Below are 17,430 nucleotides of genomic sequence, written 5' to 3' on the forward strand. Positions count from 1 at the left end.
CAGGTTCAAGCGATTCTCCTGCCTCATCTTCCCTAGTAGCTGGGACTACAGGCACACGCCACCATGCCTGGCTTATTTTTGTATTTTTAGTAGAGATGGGGTTTCACCATGTTGGCCAGGCTGGTCTCAAACTCCTGACCTCAGGTGATCCACCCACGTCAGCCTCCCAAAGTGCTGGGATTATAGGTGTGAGCTACCACACACCTAGCTGTAGTTAGGAAATTTGAACCCTAGCTTAGCTGCTGACCCTGAGGAAGAAGCACTGGATGAAGAATTGGGAGATCCAAGTTGTCATTTTGGTTATCTTCCATTAGTTTTGCTGTTGTGGACAAGTTACTTTAACTCTTCTTTGTCCTAGGTTCTTCATCTTAAAGCTGAGGTTGCAGCAATAGCTGTAACTGAACTTTCTTCTAGATTGTCTTCTAAGCAGAGTACCCTTAGGGAAAGGGATGAAAATTCTCTGATTTTGACCAGAGAGCACTTAAGTTTGTGTTCCATTTGTTCTCCTGCCCTGTTCTCAGTGGAAGTTTTCTTACTAATTTTCCCTCTGGGAGACTGTTGTTAATGGGACAGGTAGTCAGTTAGGTCTACCTGATGGTGAACCCATATGGTGTGTGCAACTGCAGTAGGAACCATGTCTAAGTGTGTTTATGATAAGTGAGGACAAGGAGTTTGAGAACGGTACTGATAATGTCAGTTACATTGTTCACCTGAGAAAAGTCACTGTGGTTAATGCTGGTCATTGAGATTTTGGTTAAAACCCTAGTAGAGTGAACCTATGATAGAAGCTTAAAACTTAACCCAAATTACTTGTCTTTGTCTTTTATGTTTATTGTTTTATATGAATGGAAATCAGCATTTTCTTTCTTTATTTTTTTTAATTTTTTTTGAGACAATAGTCTTGCTCTGTCACCCAGGCTGGAGTGCATTGGTGCGATTTTGGCTCATTGCAACCTCCACTTCCTGAGTTCAAGTGATTCTTGTGTCTCATCCTCCTGAGTAACTGGGATTACAGGCCCATGCCCACCATACACAGCTAATTTTTATATTTTTAGTAGAGATGGGGTTTCACCATGTTGGCAAGACTGGTCTCGAACTCCTGGCCTCAAATGATCCGCCTACCTCAGCCTCCCAAAGTGTCGGGATTATAGGCATGAGCCACCACATCTGGCCTTAAATTACTTGTCTTAAGACAGCCCAAGTAGCATGTAAGGTACATTTTTTACCTGACCAGAGTAATATTTAATATTTTCTGAGTTTTTCCAGGCTCATTGCTAAAGTCTCTAAATGCCACATCATTGTGTTTATTGATCCACATTAGTAATCTACTATTTGAGTAGAACTCAAGAAACAATTCTAAATGCTTTGGAATTTGGAGGACCAGCTCTGTTTCTCCAGTAATTATGTTGTATTAGGAAAGGCATAACTTGGGGCAAGTGACAGTAAACAATATCATAGTGTAAGGTTTACCAGAGCTGTACTGCTTTACAGTAGATCACATTGCAGGTGAGTCATTTTTCAGCCTCTGGAGAAGATGGACTGGAGGAACGGGATTTAGCTGTGATTTCATTGATATTATTAGTATGAGTTGTGAATTGTATATTTATCCTTTTAGGCCTTTAGTAAGAAGAATTGAAGACTCAGGTTGAAACAGAAAGATGTTTCAAGTGTTTTTTTGTTTTTTTTGTTTTTTTTTTTTTTGAGACAGTCTCTCGCTCTGTCGCCCGGACTGGAGTGCAGTGGCCGGATCTCGGCTCACTGCAAGCTCCGCCTCCCGGGTTTACGCCATTCTCCTGCCTCAGCCTCCCGAGTAGCTGGGACTACAGGCGCCCGCCACCTCGCCCGGGTAGTTTTTTGTATTTTTTAGTAGAGACGGGGTTTCACCGTGTTAGCCAGGATAGTCTCGATCTCCTGACCTCGTGATCCGCCCGCCTCGGCCTCCCAAAGTGCTGGGATTACAGGCTTGAGCCACCGCGCCCGGCCCCAAGTGTTTTGTTTTTAACCAAGTGTAAATGTAGCTACCCCATGCAAAAAAGCAAAATGAGTGTTTGCTTCCTTTGCCAATGTTGTTTATCTCCTTATAAATCTGTTCACTTAAAACACATCTATTTTCAGTTTCTTCTAACCTTTTACATAATATCTTTAATATCTTTTAACCCCATCAATCCTCCAGCTTCAAGCACAAATGCCAGCCTGATATCTACTTCTTCTACAATTGCCAATATTCCAGCAGCAGCAGTAGCCAGCATCTCAAACCAGGTATGATGCTACTTTTGTTCATCCTGTTTGATAGAGTTCATCTAGCTTACTCTTTCTTCTTTCCATGGTCAGTTTGCCTATCTAAGAGAAAACTAGGAAGAGTATGGGCTGTGGAGACTTTTTTCTGGATACCTTCAGAATTCGGACCCAGGATGGTATCTTAGGCTACTGTCTAGTTTTTGTTGTTCCTCTGCTGAGTCTCTCTAGAATATGGTTATGTCTGTTCCTTGTAAGTGTTTGTCTTCACTTCCTACTCTGCCCCTACTAGAATGTAAGCTGCATGAAAGTAGGGATTTATTTTTCTGTTTTGTTCATTTACATATTCCCAGGGTATAGAAAAATGCCTGCTGCTTACATCAAAGGCACTTGATAAATATATATGGAATGAACAACTCATTCTTTATTAATTTTTTGTGGTCTATTCTTGATCACCATTATATTAACTGTGCTTAGGAGATCACTGGTAACACCTTCAGTGTTCTAGAGTTTTTTATTTTTGTTTTGATTTGCTGTTTTCTCTACAGCAATTATCATCACCCCTGTCTCCTTGGATCTTTTCCTGGCTACAGTTAACATTACTATTCTGGTTCTTATTTTAGTATCATACTGTTTTTGCTTTTTTTGAGATGGAGTCTCACTCACTCTGTCGCCTAGGCTGGAGTACAGTGGTGCAATCTTGGCTCACTGCAACCTCCACCTCTCAGGTTCATGTGATTCTCCTGCCTCAGCTTCCTGAGTACCTGGGACTATAGTCATGTGCCATCATGCCCAGCTAATTTTTGTGTTTTTAGTAGAGATGAGGTTTCACATGTTGGCCAGGCTGGTTTCAAACTCCTGACTTAGAGAGATCTGCCCGCCTCAGCCTCCCAAAGTGCTGGGATTACAGGTGTGAGCCACTGAGCCCAGCCTTGTTTTTTCTTTTAGTCCACAAATATTTATTGAGTTCCCACCTGTGTACCTGGTATTTTTCTAAGGACTGTCTCTTTCCCTCTCGTAGCTCTTCTTTTTGACCCTGTCTTTGAATGTGGACAGTCTCTATTTAGTTTTTCCACGTGTTAATTACTTCATCCACAGGAATGTTTAACCACGTAATGTCTATTTACTGTTGCCGAACTTCCAACTGATTGACATTTTTTTCTTTAATGTCTTGCTGTTACCCTAAATTCAGCGTATCTAAAATCAGACTTTTATTCCAGCCCTTTTTATGTCTGTCTTCCAGAAGTAAAACCACTTTTCCCTGACTTCTTAATTCTTGTCAGTGATACTATGTTTTTCTTAATAAACATAGGCCTAAAACCAGACAAGATATCTGCCATTATTTTTCTTACAACCTTACCCAGTCTGGTCATTTCTCAGAATCTTTGAGAAGAATTTCTTTTCCTTTTTGCTGTCATCTCCCATGTTTTGGTATTTTCTCCTTTAATCCTGAATTACCATGGTTAATTGCTCATTTTATTTCCAGTTTTTTTCCCCCTTGTGCCTGTTCATTCTCTAAAATACTCTCATTAATTTTTTCTAAATTCCACTTTTTATCATGTTACTGACCTGCTCAGAATCTTTTCATGTGTTTTGTTTGTTTGTTTGTTTATTTTGAGACAGAGCCTCGCTCTGTGGCCCAGGCCAGAGTACAGTTGCACAATCTCTGCTCACCGCAGGCTCCGCCTCCTGGATTCACCTTCTTTTCTCCTTCTTTTCGTGTTTTTATTTGTTGGTTTGAATTTGAGAGTCCCCATTCCCTATTCCCTAGCCCACAAGCTATATACTATTGCCTGAAGAATCCAAGTCTCATTGCTTTACCAATCATTCAGGCCTACAGAGGTCCTTTGTTTCAACCAGACTCAGCATCTGTGGTTCCTGAATAAAATCTCTTCAGAGCCTATTCATGTTCTTACTTCCTCTGCCTATTAATCTGAGAAAGCTTCTTCATTGTCACACTCTACAGTGATAGTTGTCTGTTCTGTATTTCAATCATTTGAGATATATTTTATTGACATTTTGTTGTCTGTCTTCTCTCCTGCTAGATTTTTAACTCCCTTGAGTTCTGCTAGTGTGACTTATTCTTTTTTTTAATATTTCCTTCTTCTGCCCATGCACAAATACACACATACATAGAATTATATTTGGTTTATAGTAGAGATACCCAATGACTAATTAGAAATAATTGATCTGATCAGTTAGCTTTTTCTTACTTGCCACCAATATCAGTGTCAATGGATTAGGTGTGTATTTGAGCTGTCATACCCTATTTTTTTATAGCTTTATTAGGGAGTAATTGACATACAGTAAACTACACAGATTTAAATTGTACAGTTTAGTAAGTTTTGCCACATATGTGCCTATGAAACCAAAAGTTTTATCCCAGTATTTTAAGAAAACTTTTTTTTTTTTTTTTGAAACAGAGTCTTGCTCTGTTGCCCATTCTGGAATGCAGTGGCATGATCTCAGCTCATTGCAACCTCTGTCTCCCAGGTTCAAGCGATTCTCCTGCCTCATCTTCCCTAGTAGCTGGGACTACAGGCACACGCCACCATGCCTGGCTTATTTTTGTATTTTTAGTAGAGGCTGGGTTTTGCCATGTTGGTCAGGCTGGTCTCAAACTCCTGACCTCATGTGATCTGCCTGCCTCAGCCTCCCAAAAGTACTGGAGTTACAGGCGTGAGCCACCGTGCCTGGCCTTTTTTTTTTTTTTTTTGAAACAGTGTATCACCTAGGCTGGAGTGCAGTGGCGCGATCTTGGCTCATTGCAACCTTTGGCCCCCTGGGCTCGAGTGATCTTCCCACCTCATCCTCCCAAATAGCTGAGACCACATGTGTGCATCACCATGCCTGGATTTTTAAAATTTTTTTAATGTTTTTGTATTTTTAGTAGAGAGAAGGTCTCAGTATTTTGGCCAGGCTGGTCTTGAACTCCTGAGCTCATGAGATCCTCCCACCTCAGCCTCCCAAACAGCTGAGACCACAGGTGTGCATCACCATGCCTGGATTTTTTTTTTTTATTTTTATTTTTTATGTTTTTGTGTTTTTAGTAGAGAGAAGGGCTCACTATTTTGGCCAGGCTGGTCTCGAACTCCTGAGCTCATGAGATCCTCCCGCCTCGTCCTCCCAAAGTGCTGGGATTATAGGTGTGAGCCACCGTGCCCAGCCAGGAAACTATTTTTAAAGAAAACCTGATTGTTTTAGGTAGATAATCAGGTTGTTTTTTGTTTGTTTTGTTTTGAGACAGGGTCTCACTCTGTCACCCAGGCTGGAGTGCAGTGGTGCAATCTCAGCTCACTGCAGTATCTGCTTTCCAGGTTCAAGCGATTCTCATGCCTTCGCCTCCCAAGTAGTTGGGATTTCAGGCATGTGCCACCACACCTGACTAATTTTTGTGTTTTTAGTAGAGACAGGGTTTCACCATGTTGGCCAGGCTTGTCTTGAACCTCTGACCTCAAGTGATCTACCCACTTCCGCACCCAGCTGATAATCAGTTTTTAAATTAAGACACTTTAATGTAGGAGATGGGCTTTTTTTGTTTGCTTAAGTTTTGTTTTGTTGTCCTTAGAAGTGCTATTATCTAGTGCAACAGTTTGTAAACCTCTTAGAGTAGAATCTTTCCCTCAAATTCTGTGCAGAAATGTGGTACATAAAATTGGGGGAAGAGGCTGTTAGAGTAGAAAAAGGGACACTGTGTGTATGTTTATGAGAGTACAGAGGACCCTTCCCTCTCAGCATTCTCCTCATTCCAAGCCTGCTCCTGGGACATCTCTTGACTCTTAGGTTTCCACAGAATGCATTTTGAAAATCATCAATTTAGATTGGAGACTGTTAGAGAGGTAAATGAGAAGTCAAGTTAATGTTTTAGGAAAATAATTACGAATAAGAAAGAGGGAGAAGAAAACCTCTTGTGTTGAGATTATTGTATGCTCTAAGAGTCTTGTTTTCTTATTTCCTTTGGCCTGCAGGATTATCCCACCTATACTATTCTTGGTCAGAATCAGTACCAGGCCTGCTACCCCAGCTCCAGCTTTGGAGTCACAGGTCAGACTAACACTGATGCAGAGAGCACCACATTAGCAGCGACCACATACCAGTCGGAGAAGCCTAGTGTCATGGTGCCTGCACCTGCAGCACAGAGACTTTCCTCTGGTAAGCACTGCAGCTCTGAAAAATTTGGCTTAAGGTCACTTCATTCAACAGGTGTTTTTAGGCAATGGTAAGGATGATTTTGTTCTGGCTTAAGTCTGTTGGCTTTCCCTCTCAGGTGAGGAGTATTGGAAGCAGGCTATGAGTCGTTAGTAGGTTTAATGTATACCTGATGCTGAGAACAGAACAGAAAAGTATCAAGAACTAAAAGACTGTTTCTAACGCTTACTCTGCCCTCCCTGTAGCTTTAACCCACTTGTCACAGGGAGCTTCAGCATGTTGTAATATTTTGTAAAAGTTGGAGGACTCCAGTTTTAGTCTTGTGCAGGTTTTGAACTGCTGCTAAGGCCTCAGAGCCATAGTTCTTTCTATGTCCTGGATCCCTTTAAGATTCTGAGGAAAGCAGGTCCTTTTTCCTCAGAGAAATACATACAATTTAACCTACAATTTCAGGAGGTTCACAGCTCTGAAATGCATCAATGAATTACATAAAAGCTTAGACATAAAAGCTTAGACACACATTTAATAAACATGTATACATACTTTATATTTAATGAAAATTTGGTAGTTGGCTTTCACATCATGTGGTTCAAGGAAAGCACTGTTTATCATTGGCACTGATGCATGTTTAGAAACAGTGCTATATAACAAGTGAACAGTTTTCTGTGCTGTTCACCCTACCAGTCTAATAAGTGGACATACAAATGGTCACTACTTCAAACTTACATAAATTTGAAATAATTACCAGTGTTGATTAAAAACTAAGGTTTTAAAGTCATTTTTCTAAATATCTTTGTTATTTTAACAATTTTAACTTTTGAATAATGGAGAATTTCAAACATAGAGAAAAGTTGCAAGGCTAGTGTGGTGAACACTTACATCCATCATTCATCTTCAACATATCAACTTATAGACAATTTTGTTTCAGGTATACATCATCTAGTTCCCTCCCCAGATTCCAGGCATTGTTCTCTAAACAATAAGTACGGTACTCGTGAACATAACCACAATGGCATTATCCCATCTTTGAAAGTTCAATACTAATAATGTCTTAATTTTTTATTATCAAGTACCAAAATGTATTTGTATTTCCAGCTTTCTCATAAATGTTATGAGTTTTGTTTCTCTTTTTGCTTAAAGTAGGATCCAACCCATTCCACAGTGTATACATATTTCAAAACAACATAAAGCATATACAGTTTTTATCTCATTAGTAAATAGAAATAATAAATAAATAGAAAATTTGAGGGGGGAAAATTAGGATCCAAATAAGGTCCATAAATTGTGATTGGTGGTTACGGGTATTTTGTGTTTCATCTCTATTTTAACCTATAAGTCCTCCCATCTGTTTTTCTCCCCTTTGTAGTTTGTTTGTTGAAGAAACTGGAGTGTTGATCCTATACAGTTTCCCAGGCTGAATTTTGACAGTTATATCCTCATAAGGTGGTTTAACATGTCCTGCTGCCTTCCGTATTTTATTGTAAATTGGTGAATGAACAGTTGTTTTCAACTGTTGGCAATGTATGGAAACATTTTTGGTTGTTACACTAGGTGGGGGAGGTGCTTCCGGCATCTAGTGGGTAGATGCTAAGGATACTGCTTAACCAAACATCCTATAATGTACAAGACACCCCCCCACAACAAATAATCATCTGGTCCAAAATGTCAGTTGTGCCAAGTTGAGAAACTCTGATCTACAAGTTTGACCATGAAGATTCAGGTTCAGCTTTTTCTTGACAAAGCAACTTCATTGATATTTTCTTCCATCATGGGGTAAGGTATAAAGTCTGGTTATAATTTTTCTGATGTTAGCCAGCGCTGATGCTCAATGTCTACATGTACACTTCCTAATTGCTTACATAAGGTTTAGCTTTCCAACCTTTATCCCTGCATTATGACTCACAAGGGCAGAGAGTCCGCTAACCCTCTTCCTACCCTTATTCTTATAGCCTATGACTCCTGACAGCATATGTCTCACTTTTTCTTTCCAGGAGACCCTTCTACAAGCCCATCTTTGTCCCAGACTACACCAAATAAAGATGCTGATGATCAGTCCAGGAAAAACATGACTAGCAAGAACCGGGGCAAGAGGAAAGCTGATGCCACTTCCCAAGACAGTGAATTAGAAGTATGAGAAGAAACCCATTTGAGTTACCTACTTTGTTTTTTCTCACTTCTTAAGTTTATCAAAAATGTTTTTGAAGCTCACAGAGATAATGTAGACTATGTTATGTGCCCTTTAATTCCTGAGCAAAATAAACTGAATTGGCCATGTAAAAAGAAAAATGCAAAAAGAACAAATTATTCTGTATATTCCAGAAGAGAACAGAAATAATTCATCATATTGAGAAAGCAGAGGGAGTTACAAGTCATGTCATACTGTTCTCTATTTAAAATTGTAAAAGGGTCAGGTGCGGTGGCTCACACCTGTAATCCCAGCACTTTGGGAGGCCGAGGCAGGAGGATCGCTTGATATCAGCCTAGGCAACATAGTGAGACCCCCATCTCTAAAAATGTATATTAACAAAAATTAGCTGCACACCTGTAGTCCCACCTACTTGGGAGGCTGAGATGGGAGGATCACTTGAGCCTGGCAGGTTGAAGCTGCAGTGAGCTGTGATCGGGCCACTGCACTCCAGCCAGGGCAACAGAATGAGACTCTGTCTCAGAAAGAAAAGAGAAAAGAAAAGAAATTTAAAAGGAAAGGACTAGAGTGCTTTTAGCCAAGTTTCTGTAAGACACAAACAGATCTGGTAACTTATTAATGAGACTAGCACTGATTTATTCTGTAGTGTAAATACTATATGAGTTTATTATGGACATACATTTGACTTCATCATTAAAGACATAAAGGTCATGCAGAGTGCTAAAAATAGTGAAGTTTTGTATTTTTGTTTTCTGTTTTCAGTTTTTCTATAGTGCTATTATTTAATGAGGGGAAAATATATATTTAGCTATGAATCCATTGATAAGTGCTCTTAAGACATAGGTGAACTGAGGCTGTATTTGAAGCCTCTCTCTTTTTTTCAGAGGTTTGGAGTGAAGAAGAAAGTAAATTTCTGATATATTTCTTAGGAAAAACTGAGAACTCATTTTTTAATTGTCTAAAATATACATAAAATTTACCATTTTAGCTGTTTTTAAGTATACAATTTAGTGTCATTATACAGTCACAATATTGTATAACCATCACCACTGTGTATTTCTAGAACTTTTTCATGATTCCAAATGAAAACTGTGTACCCATTAAGCAATACCTCCCCGTTCTCCCCTCTTCTAACCTCTGGTAACCTCTATTCTACTTTCTGTCTGTGACTGCCTATTCTAGATATCTCATATAAGTGGAATCACAGAAAATGTGTCCTTTTGTGCCAGACTTATTTCATTTACCATAATGGTTTTGTTTGTTTGTTTGTTTTTGGGATGGAGTCTCGCTCTGTCGCCCAGGCTGGAGTGCAGTGGCACGATCTTGGCTTACTGCAACCTCTGCCTCCCAGGTTCAAGTGATTCTCCTGCCTCAGCCTCCGGAGTAACTGGGATTATAGGTGCACATCACCACGCCTGGCTAATTTTTGTGTTTTTAGTAGAGACAGGGTTTCACCATGTTGGTCAGTCTGGTCTCAAACTCCTGACCTCGTGATCCGCCCGCGTTGGCCTCCCAAAGTCCTGGGATTACAGGTGTGAGCCACCGGGCCCTGCCTACCATAATGTTTTTAAGGTTCATCCATGTTGTAGCACGTATCAGAATTTCATTCCTTTTTATGTCTGAATATTTTATTATATGTGTATACAACATTTTGTTTATCCATTCATCTGTTGATGGACACTTGGGGTTTTTCACCTTTGTGCTATTGTAATGCTGCTTTGACCATTGGTGTACAATTATCTATCTGAGTGCATCTTATCAGTTCTTTTTGGTATATATGTAGGAGTGGAATTGCTGAATGCTATTGTAATTCTGTGCTCCACTTTTTGAGAAACCACCAAACTGTTTTCCATTGTGGCTGCACGGTTCTATACCCTCACCAGCGATACATAAAGGTTCTAGTTTGTTCACATCCTCACCAACATTCATTATTTCCCATTTTTTTGATAATAGCTATTCTAATGGATATGAAGTGGTGTCTTATTGTGGCTTTGATTTTTGCATTTTCCTAGTGCAGTGGCACGATCTTGGCTCACTGCAACCTCTGCCTCCCAGGTTCAAGCGATTCTTGTGCCTCAGCCTCCCAAGTAGCTGGGATTACAGGCGCATGCCACCACGCCTGGTTAATTTTTGTATTTTTAGTAGAGATGGGGTTTCAGCATGTTGGCCAGGCTGGTCTTGAACTCCTGACCTCAGGATATAGGTATCTCATATAAGTGGAATCACAGAAAATATATCCTTTTCTCCCAAAGTGCTGGGATTACAGGCATGAGCCACTGCGCCCTGCCCAGTTTTAAACTGGGTTGTTTGGTTTTTCATTGTTGAGTTGTGGGAGTTCTTTATATATTCTATATTAATATTCTAGAATATTCTAGATTATTAATCCCTTATATTAATCAGATATATAATCTTCAAATATTTTCTCCCATTCTGTAGGTCGTCTTTTCACTCTCTCAATACTGTCCTTTGAAGCACAAAAATTTTTATTGTTTAGGAAGTCTGATTTCTATTATTGCTGTGCTTTTGGTCTAATACTTGTTTCTTTTTTGTTTTGTTTTCTTGGTGTAATACTTAATACAAGGTTATGAAGATTTTTTATGTATTTTTTCTGAGATTTTCATCGTTTAGCTCTTAAATTTAAGTTCTCCATTTTGAGTTAATTTTGTATATGGTGTAAGATAATGGTCTAACTTTATTATTTTGCATATGGATATCCAGTTTTCCCAGCACTGTTTGTTGAAACGACGTTCCTTATTGAATGGTTTTGGTATCCTATTAAAAATTAACTTATGATGTTGGTTGTGGGTTAAATACTAAAAGAAAGTAAAAAAACAAAACTAAAAAAAGAAAAAGAAAAATTGATCGTATTTTTAAGGCTTTATTTCTAGACTCTCAGTTTATTCCATTCGTCTCTATGTCTGTCCTTACACTAGTACCACACTGTTTTGGTTACTGTAAGTTTTGAAATCAGAAAGTGTGAATCCTTCAACTTTGTTCTATTTCAAAACAGTTTTGGTTACTTGGGGTTAGATTTCGTAAGAATTTTAGAATGCAATTTTCTATTTTTTTTAAAAACTACTATTGGGATTTTGATAGGGATTGCATTGAATTTGTAGATTGGTTTGGGTAGTAGTGTCATCTTTACAATATTAAGTCTTCTAATCCGTGAACATGAATGTCTTTCCATTTATTTAGCTATGTCTTCTTTAATTTTCCTCAGCAATCTTTTATAGTTTTCAGTGTATGTGTCTTTTGCCTCCTTGGTTAAATTTATTCCTAAGTATTTTATTTTTGATGCTATCACAAATGGAATTGGTTTTTAAATTTACTTTTCAAATTATTCATTGCAAGTATATGGAAATACAGCTGATTAGCCGGGCGCAGTGGCACAATCTGTAATCCCAGCACTTTGGGAGGCTGAGGTGGGTGGATCACAAGGTCAGGAGTTCAAGACTGGCCTGACCAACATGGGGAAACCCCATCTCTAGTAAAAATACAAAAATTAGTTGGGCATGGTGGCAGGCGCCTGTAACCCCAGCTACTCGGGAGGCTCTGAGGCAAGAGAATTGCTTCAACCTCGGAGGCAGAGGTTGCAGTGAGCCGAGATCATGCCACTGCACTCCCGCCTGGGCAACAGAGCAAGACTCTTGTCTCGGGGCGGGGAGGGGCGGGGAATAAATACAGCTGATTTTTGCATTTATTTATTAGCTTTAACAATTTTCTCTGGGTTATTTAAGGTTTTCTACATATAGGATCATGTCAGCCAGCCAGGCGCGGTGGCTCACGCCTGTAATCCCAGCACTTTGTGGGCAGATCACCTGAGGTCAGGAGTTTTAGACCAGCCTGGTCAACATGGCAAAACCCTGTCCCTACTGAAAGTACAAAAAAAAAAAAAAAAAAAATTACCCGGGCCTGGCACACCTGAAATCCCAGCTACTTGGGAGGCTGAGGCAGGAGAATCGCTTTAACCTAGGAGGTGGAGGTTGCAGTGAGCCCAGATTGCACCACTACACTTCAGCCTGGGTGACAGAGCGACACTCTTTCTCAAAAAAAGAAAAAAAGATTATGTCATCTGCAAACAGAGATAATTTTGCTTCTTCCTTTCCAAATTGGATGTCATTTTCCCCTTTCTTGCCAAATCTCTGTGGCGAGAACTTCCAGTACTATGTTGAATAGAAGAATAGAAGTGGCAAAACGAGACATCCTTGTCTTATTCTTGATCTCAGGAGTAAAACTTTCAGTCTTTCACCACTAGTTATGATACTAGATATGGACTTTTTTTTTTTTGGAGACGGAGTCCCGCTCTGTTGCCCAGTCTGGAGTGCAGTGGTGTGATCTCAGCTCACTGCAACCTCTGCCTCCCAGGTTCTAGCAATTCTCCTGCCTGGACCTCCCGAGTAGCTGGGATTACAGGCACATGCCACCACACCCGGTTAATTTTTTGTATTTTTAGTAGAGATAGGGTTTCACCATGTTAGCCAGGATGGTCTTGATCTCCTGACCTTGTGATCCACCCACTTCGGTCTCTCAAAATGCAGTGAGCCACCGCGCCTGGCCATTTATGGATTTTTTATATATGACCTTTATCATATTGATAACATTCACTTCTATCCCTAGTTTATTGAAAAAATACTCAAGCTAGGAATAGAAAGGGTGTTGAATGTTGTTAAATGCATTTTCTCCGTCAGTTGAGATTATCATGTAGCTTTTTCCCCCCTGTTCGATTAATGTGATGCATTACTTTGCCTAATTTTTTTTCCAGTAAGGCTTTTGCACTCCTAATTAATTTTTTCATGTTGAGTGAACTATCCTTACATCCTTATGTTCTGGGAACTAATCTCACTTGGTTATGATGTTTAATTCTTTTTTCTTTTTTTGAGAGAGAACCTCACTCTGTTGCCCACACTGGAGTGCAGTGGCACAGTCTCGGCTCACTGCAACCTCTGCCTCCTGGGTTCAAGTGATTCTCCTACCTCAGTCTCCCTGCCTCAGCCTCCCAAGTAGCTGAGACTACACGTGTGCACCACCACACCTGGCTAATTTTTGTATTTTAAGTAGAGACAAGGTTTCACCATGTTGGCTGGTCTCAAACTCCTGACCTCAGGTGATCCGCCTACCTCAGCCTCAAAAAGTGCTGGAATTATAGGCATGAGCCACCATGCCCGGCCATGATGTTTAATTCTTTTAATATGCTGCTAAATTTGGTTTACCTCTATTTTGTTTAGTTTTGTAGATGTGTGGTTTTTGGTTTTTTTTTTTTGTTTTTTGGGATTTTTTTTTTTTTTTTTTTTTGAGACAGAGTCTCACTTTGTTGCCCAGACTGGAATGCAGTGGTGTGATCCCTGCACACTGCATCCTTGACTTCCCATGCCCAAGTGATCCTCCTGCCTCAGCCTCCCAAGTAGCTGGGACTACTGGCATGCACCACCGGAACTGGGTAATTTTTGTGCTTTTTGTAGAGATGGTGTTTTGCCATGTTACCCAGGCTGGTCTCAAACTCCTGGGCTCAAGTGATCTGCCTGCCTCAGCCTCTCACAGTGCTAAGGTTACAGGTATGAGCCACTGTGCTGGCCTGTTGAGTATTTTTATATTGATTTTCACAAGAGATGTTGGTCTGTAGTTTTCTTACAGTGCTTTAGTCTGACTTTGGTATCAGGATAATGCCAGTCTCATTGCATTAGTCAGGAAGTATTCCCTCCTCTTCCATTTTTTGTAAGAGTTTAAGGAGGATTCGTGTTAATTCTTTAAATGTTTGGAAGAACTCACCATTAAAACCATCTTGTCCTGAACTTTTCTTTGTTGGGATGTTTTTAATTACGCATTCAGTCTCCTTGCTAGTTATAGCTCTTACCAGATTTTGTATTCCTTCTTGAGACAGTTTTGGTACTTCATGCTGTGTATTTCTAGGAATTTGACCATTTCACCTGAGTTTCCCAATCTTTTGGTATACAACTGTTCATAGTATTCTCTTGTAATCCTTATTTCTGTAAAACTGGTAGTGATGTCCCTACTTTCATTTCTGATTTTAGTCATCGGAATCTTCTCTTTTTTTTTTTCCCTTAGTCAATTTAGCTAAAGGTGGTGAATTTTACATTTTCAAAGAACCAACTTTTTGATTCATTGATTTTTCTCTGTTGTTTTTATAGTCTGTCTTTTATTTGTCTCTGCTCTAACCATTGTTATTTCCTTCCTACTGCTAGCTTTGTGTTTATTTTGCTCTTTTTCTAGTTCCTCAAGATATGCAGTTAGGCCATAGATTTGAGATCATTTGTCTTTTTCAATGTATATATAAAATACATATATGTATAATATATTTGTATATATAAAATAAGCTATAATTTTTCCTCGTACTGCTTTCACTGTATTCCACAAATTTAATGTTTTATTTCTGTTTTCATTCACCTCAAGGTATATTCTAATTTCACTTATGATTTCTTCTTTGACCCATTGGTTGTTTAGGATTGTATTGTTTAATTCCTACATACTTGTGAATTTCCCAGTTTTCTTTCTGTTATTGATTTCTAGTTTCATTCTGTTGTAATTGGAAAATATACTCTTTTTCATATTTTCTTTCCTCAGCGGGTATTTCTATGGGACTTGGATGAAACCATCATTATCTTCCACTCACTTCTTACTGGATCCTATGCCCAGAAATATGGAAAGGTAATTTGAGTCTTCTTTGTTGTAACTGTCCTTCTTCTGACTATATAGTCCGTCCCTCTTCTGACACATAACTGAAATTATTTCTCTGCTACCCCTGTTGGCTGGCTTTTTACTTTCCATATAAAACTTCAACAAATGGTTTGCAAATAGCTTGTATTAGGCAGGCTACATGGTTAGGCAGAATTGATGGCAAAGCTAGAAACTACTAGAACCAGTGCTGAAAGCTGAAGTTGTAGGAGAATGGCATTTTGTAAAGATTAAAGTATAGAAATGAGGCTCAAAACAGAGCAGAGTCTCAAGATTATATTAATAAATTCCAGAGACTGATGTCTTATTCCTTAACACACTTTTAACAGCCCAAATTGAGCATTTTATTTAGCTAAATATATGCCAGATATATATAAGTAAAATGTATAGATAAAATATCTTTCTAAAATAGATTACATCCCTTTTTAAACTAAATATACCAAACAAAACCTGTTATATCTTCAGTGTACATATGAGTTTTAACAGAAGGATGGGCTGTTTTGAGACTATTAGGCTGTGTATTTCTATACTAAATTACCTCCAAGCTTATGTTTTTCAGTTTCTATGAATAAACTTTATACAAATATCTGCCCCCCAGCCAGGTGCAGTGGCGTGCACCTGTAGTCTCAACTACTCAGGAGGCTGAGATGGGAAGACTCCTTGAGCCTAGGATTTCGAATCCAGCTTGGGCAACTTAATGAGACCCCATCTCTAAAAATAAAAATATCTGCCTCCTTTGCCTGTCCTATTACTTCCAGTTATTTCATATAGTTACTAATGTTTTTGTTAGGAGGTGTGTTTTTTTGTTTGTTTTGTTTTTGTTTTTTGTTTTTGAGACGGAGTCTTGCTCTTGTCACCCAGGCTGGAGTGCAGTGGCATGATTTCTTGCTCACTACAACCTCTGCCTCTTGGGTTCAAATAATTCTCCTCCCTCAGCATCCCAAGTAGCTTGGGTTGCAGGCGCCTGCTGCCATGCCTGGCCAATTTTGGGGTTTTTTTGTTTGTTTTGTTTTGTTTTGTTTTTTGAGACGGAGTCTCACTCTGTCGCCTGGGCTGGAGTGCAATGGCGCGATCTCGGCTCACTGCAAGCTCCGCGTCCTGGGTTCACACCATTCTCCTGCCTCAGCCTCCCGAGTAGCTGGGACTACAGGTACCCATCACCATGCCCAGCTAATTTTTTTTCTTTTTTTTGTATTTTTAGTAGAGATGGGGTTTTACTGTGTTAGCCAGGATGGTCTCAATCTCCTGACCTCATGATCTGCCAACCCTAACCTCCCAAAGTGCTGGGATTACAGCCGTGAGCCACCACACCCAGCCCTAATTTTTGTACTTTTAGTAGAGACGGGGTTTTACCATGTTGGCAAGGCTGGACTCAAACTCCAGCCTCAAGTGATCTGCCTGCCTCGGTCTTCCAAAGTGCCAGGATTACAGGTGTGAACCACTGTGCCCAGCCAGGAGGTTTTTTTTTTCTTTTTTTTTCTCCTGAGATGGTGTCTCGCTCTGCCGTGCAGACTGGAGTACAGTGGCACAAACACAGCTCACTGCAGCTTCGATCTCCTGGGCTAAAGCAATCCTCCTGTCTCAGTCCCCCAGGTATCTGGGACTACAGGCACATGCCACCATACCTGGCTAATTTTGTTTTATTTTTGTAGAGATGGGATCTCGCTATATTGCCCAGTCTCATCTTGAAATCTGAGGCTCAAGTAATTCTCCTGCCTTGGCCTCCCAAAGTGCTGTGATTATAGGCATGAGCTTCTATACCCAGCCTCTGTTAGTATTTTCTGCAGGCTTTTAGTGTCTAGTCTGGCATGCTGACATAAGCTTATAAGCTATATAACTAAACTGATTATAAAAATATACAGGCCAGGCGCAGTGGCTCACGCCTATAATCCCAGCACTTTGGGAGGCCAAGGCAGATGGATCACGAGGTCAGGAGATCGAGACTGTCCTGGCTAACACGGTGAAACCCTGTCTCGACTAAAAATACACAAAATTAGCCGGGTATAGTGGCGGGTGCCTATAGTCCTAGCTGCTAGGGAGGCTGAAGCAGGAGAATGGCATGAACCCGGGAGTCAAAGGTTGCAGTGAGCTGTGATCGTGCCACCGCACCCCAGCCTGGGACACAGAGCAAGACTCTATGTCAGAAAGCAAGCAAGCAAGAAAAAGCAAGCAAGCCTGGAGGGAGGGAGGGGAGGAAGGAAGAAGGACGG

General features: G+C 40.0%; 1 protein-coding gene across 5 annotated transcripts in view; it reads left to right on the forward strand.

The window, feature by feature from the left end:
* EYA3 (EYA transcriptional coactivator and phosphatase 3) overlaps positions 1–17,430 on the forward strand; it is a 122,292-nt gene that overhangs the window by 73,708 nt on the left and 31,154 nt on the right. For all 5 annotated transcript variants that reach the window (XM_011955525.1, XM_011955528.1, XM_011955529.1 and 2 more), the window contains 4 exons: positions 2,174–2,259; positions 6,204–6,387; positions 8,376–8,512; positions 15,110–15,193. In XM_011955525.1, the coding sequence (XP_011810915.1) occupies positions 2,174–2,259; positions 6,204–6,387; positions 8,376–8,512; positions 15,110–15,193 (491 nt within the window). The remainder of the gene's footprint in view (positions 1–2,173; positions 2,260–6,203; positions 6,388–8,375; positions 8,513–15,109; positions 15,194–17,430) is intronic.

The sequence above is a fragment of the Colobus angolensis genome, unplaced genomic scaffold (genome assembly GCF_000951035.1).
Source record: "Colobus angolensis palliatus isolate OR3802 unplaced genomic scaffold, Cang.pa_1.0 Scaffold4, whole genome shotgun sequence".
Classification (NCBI taxonomy): Eukaryota; Metazoa; Chordata; class Mammalia; order Primates; family Cercopithecidae; genus Colobus; species Colobus angolensis.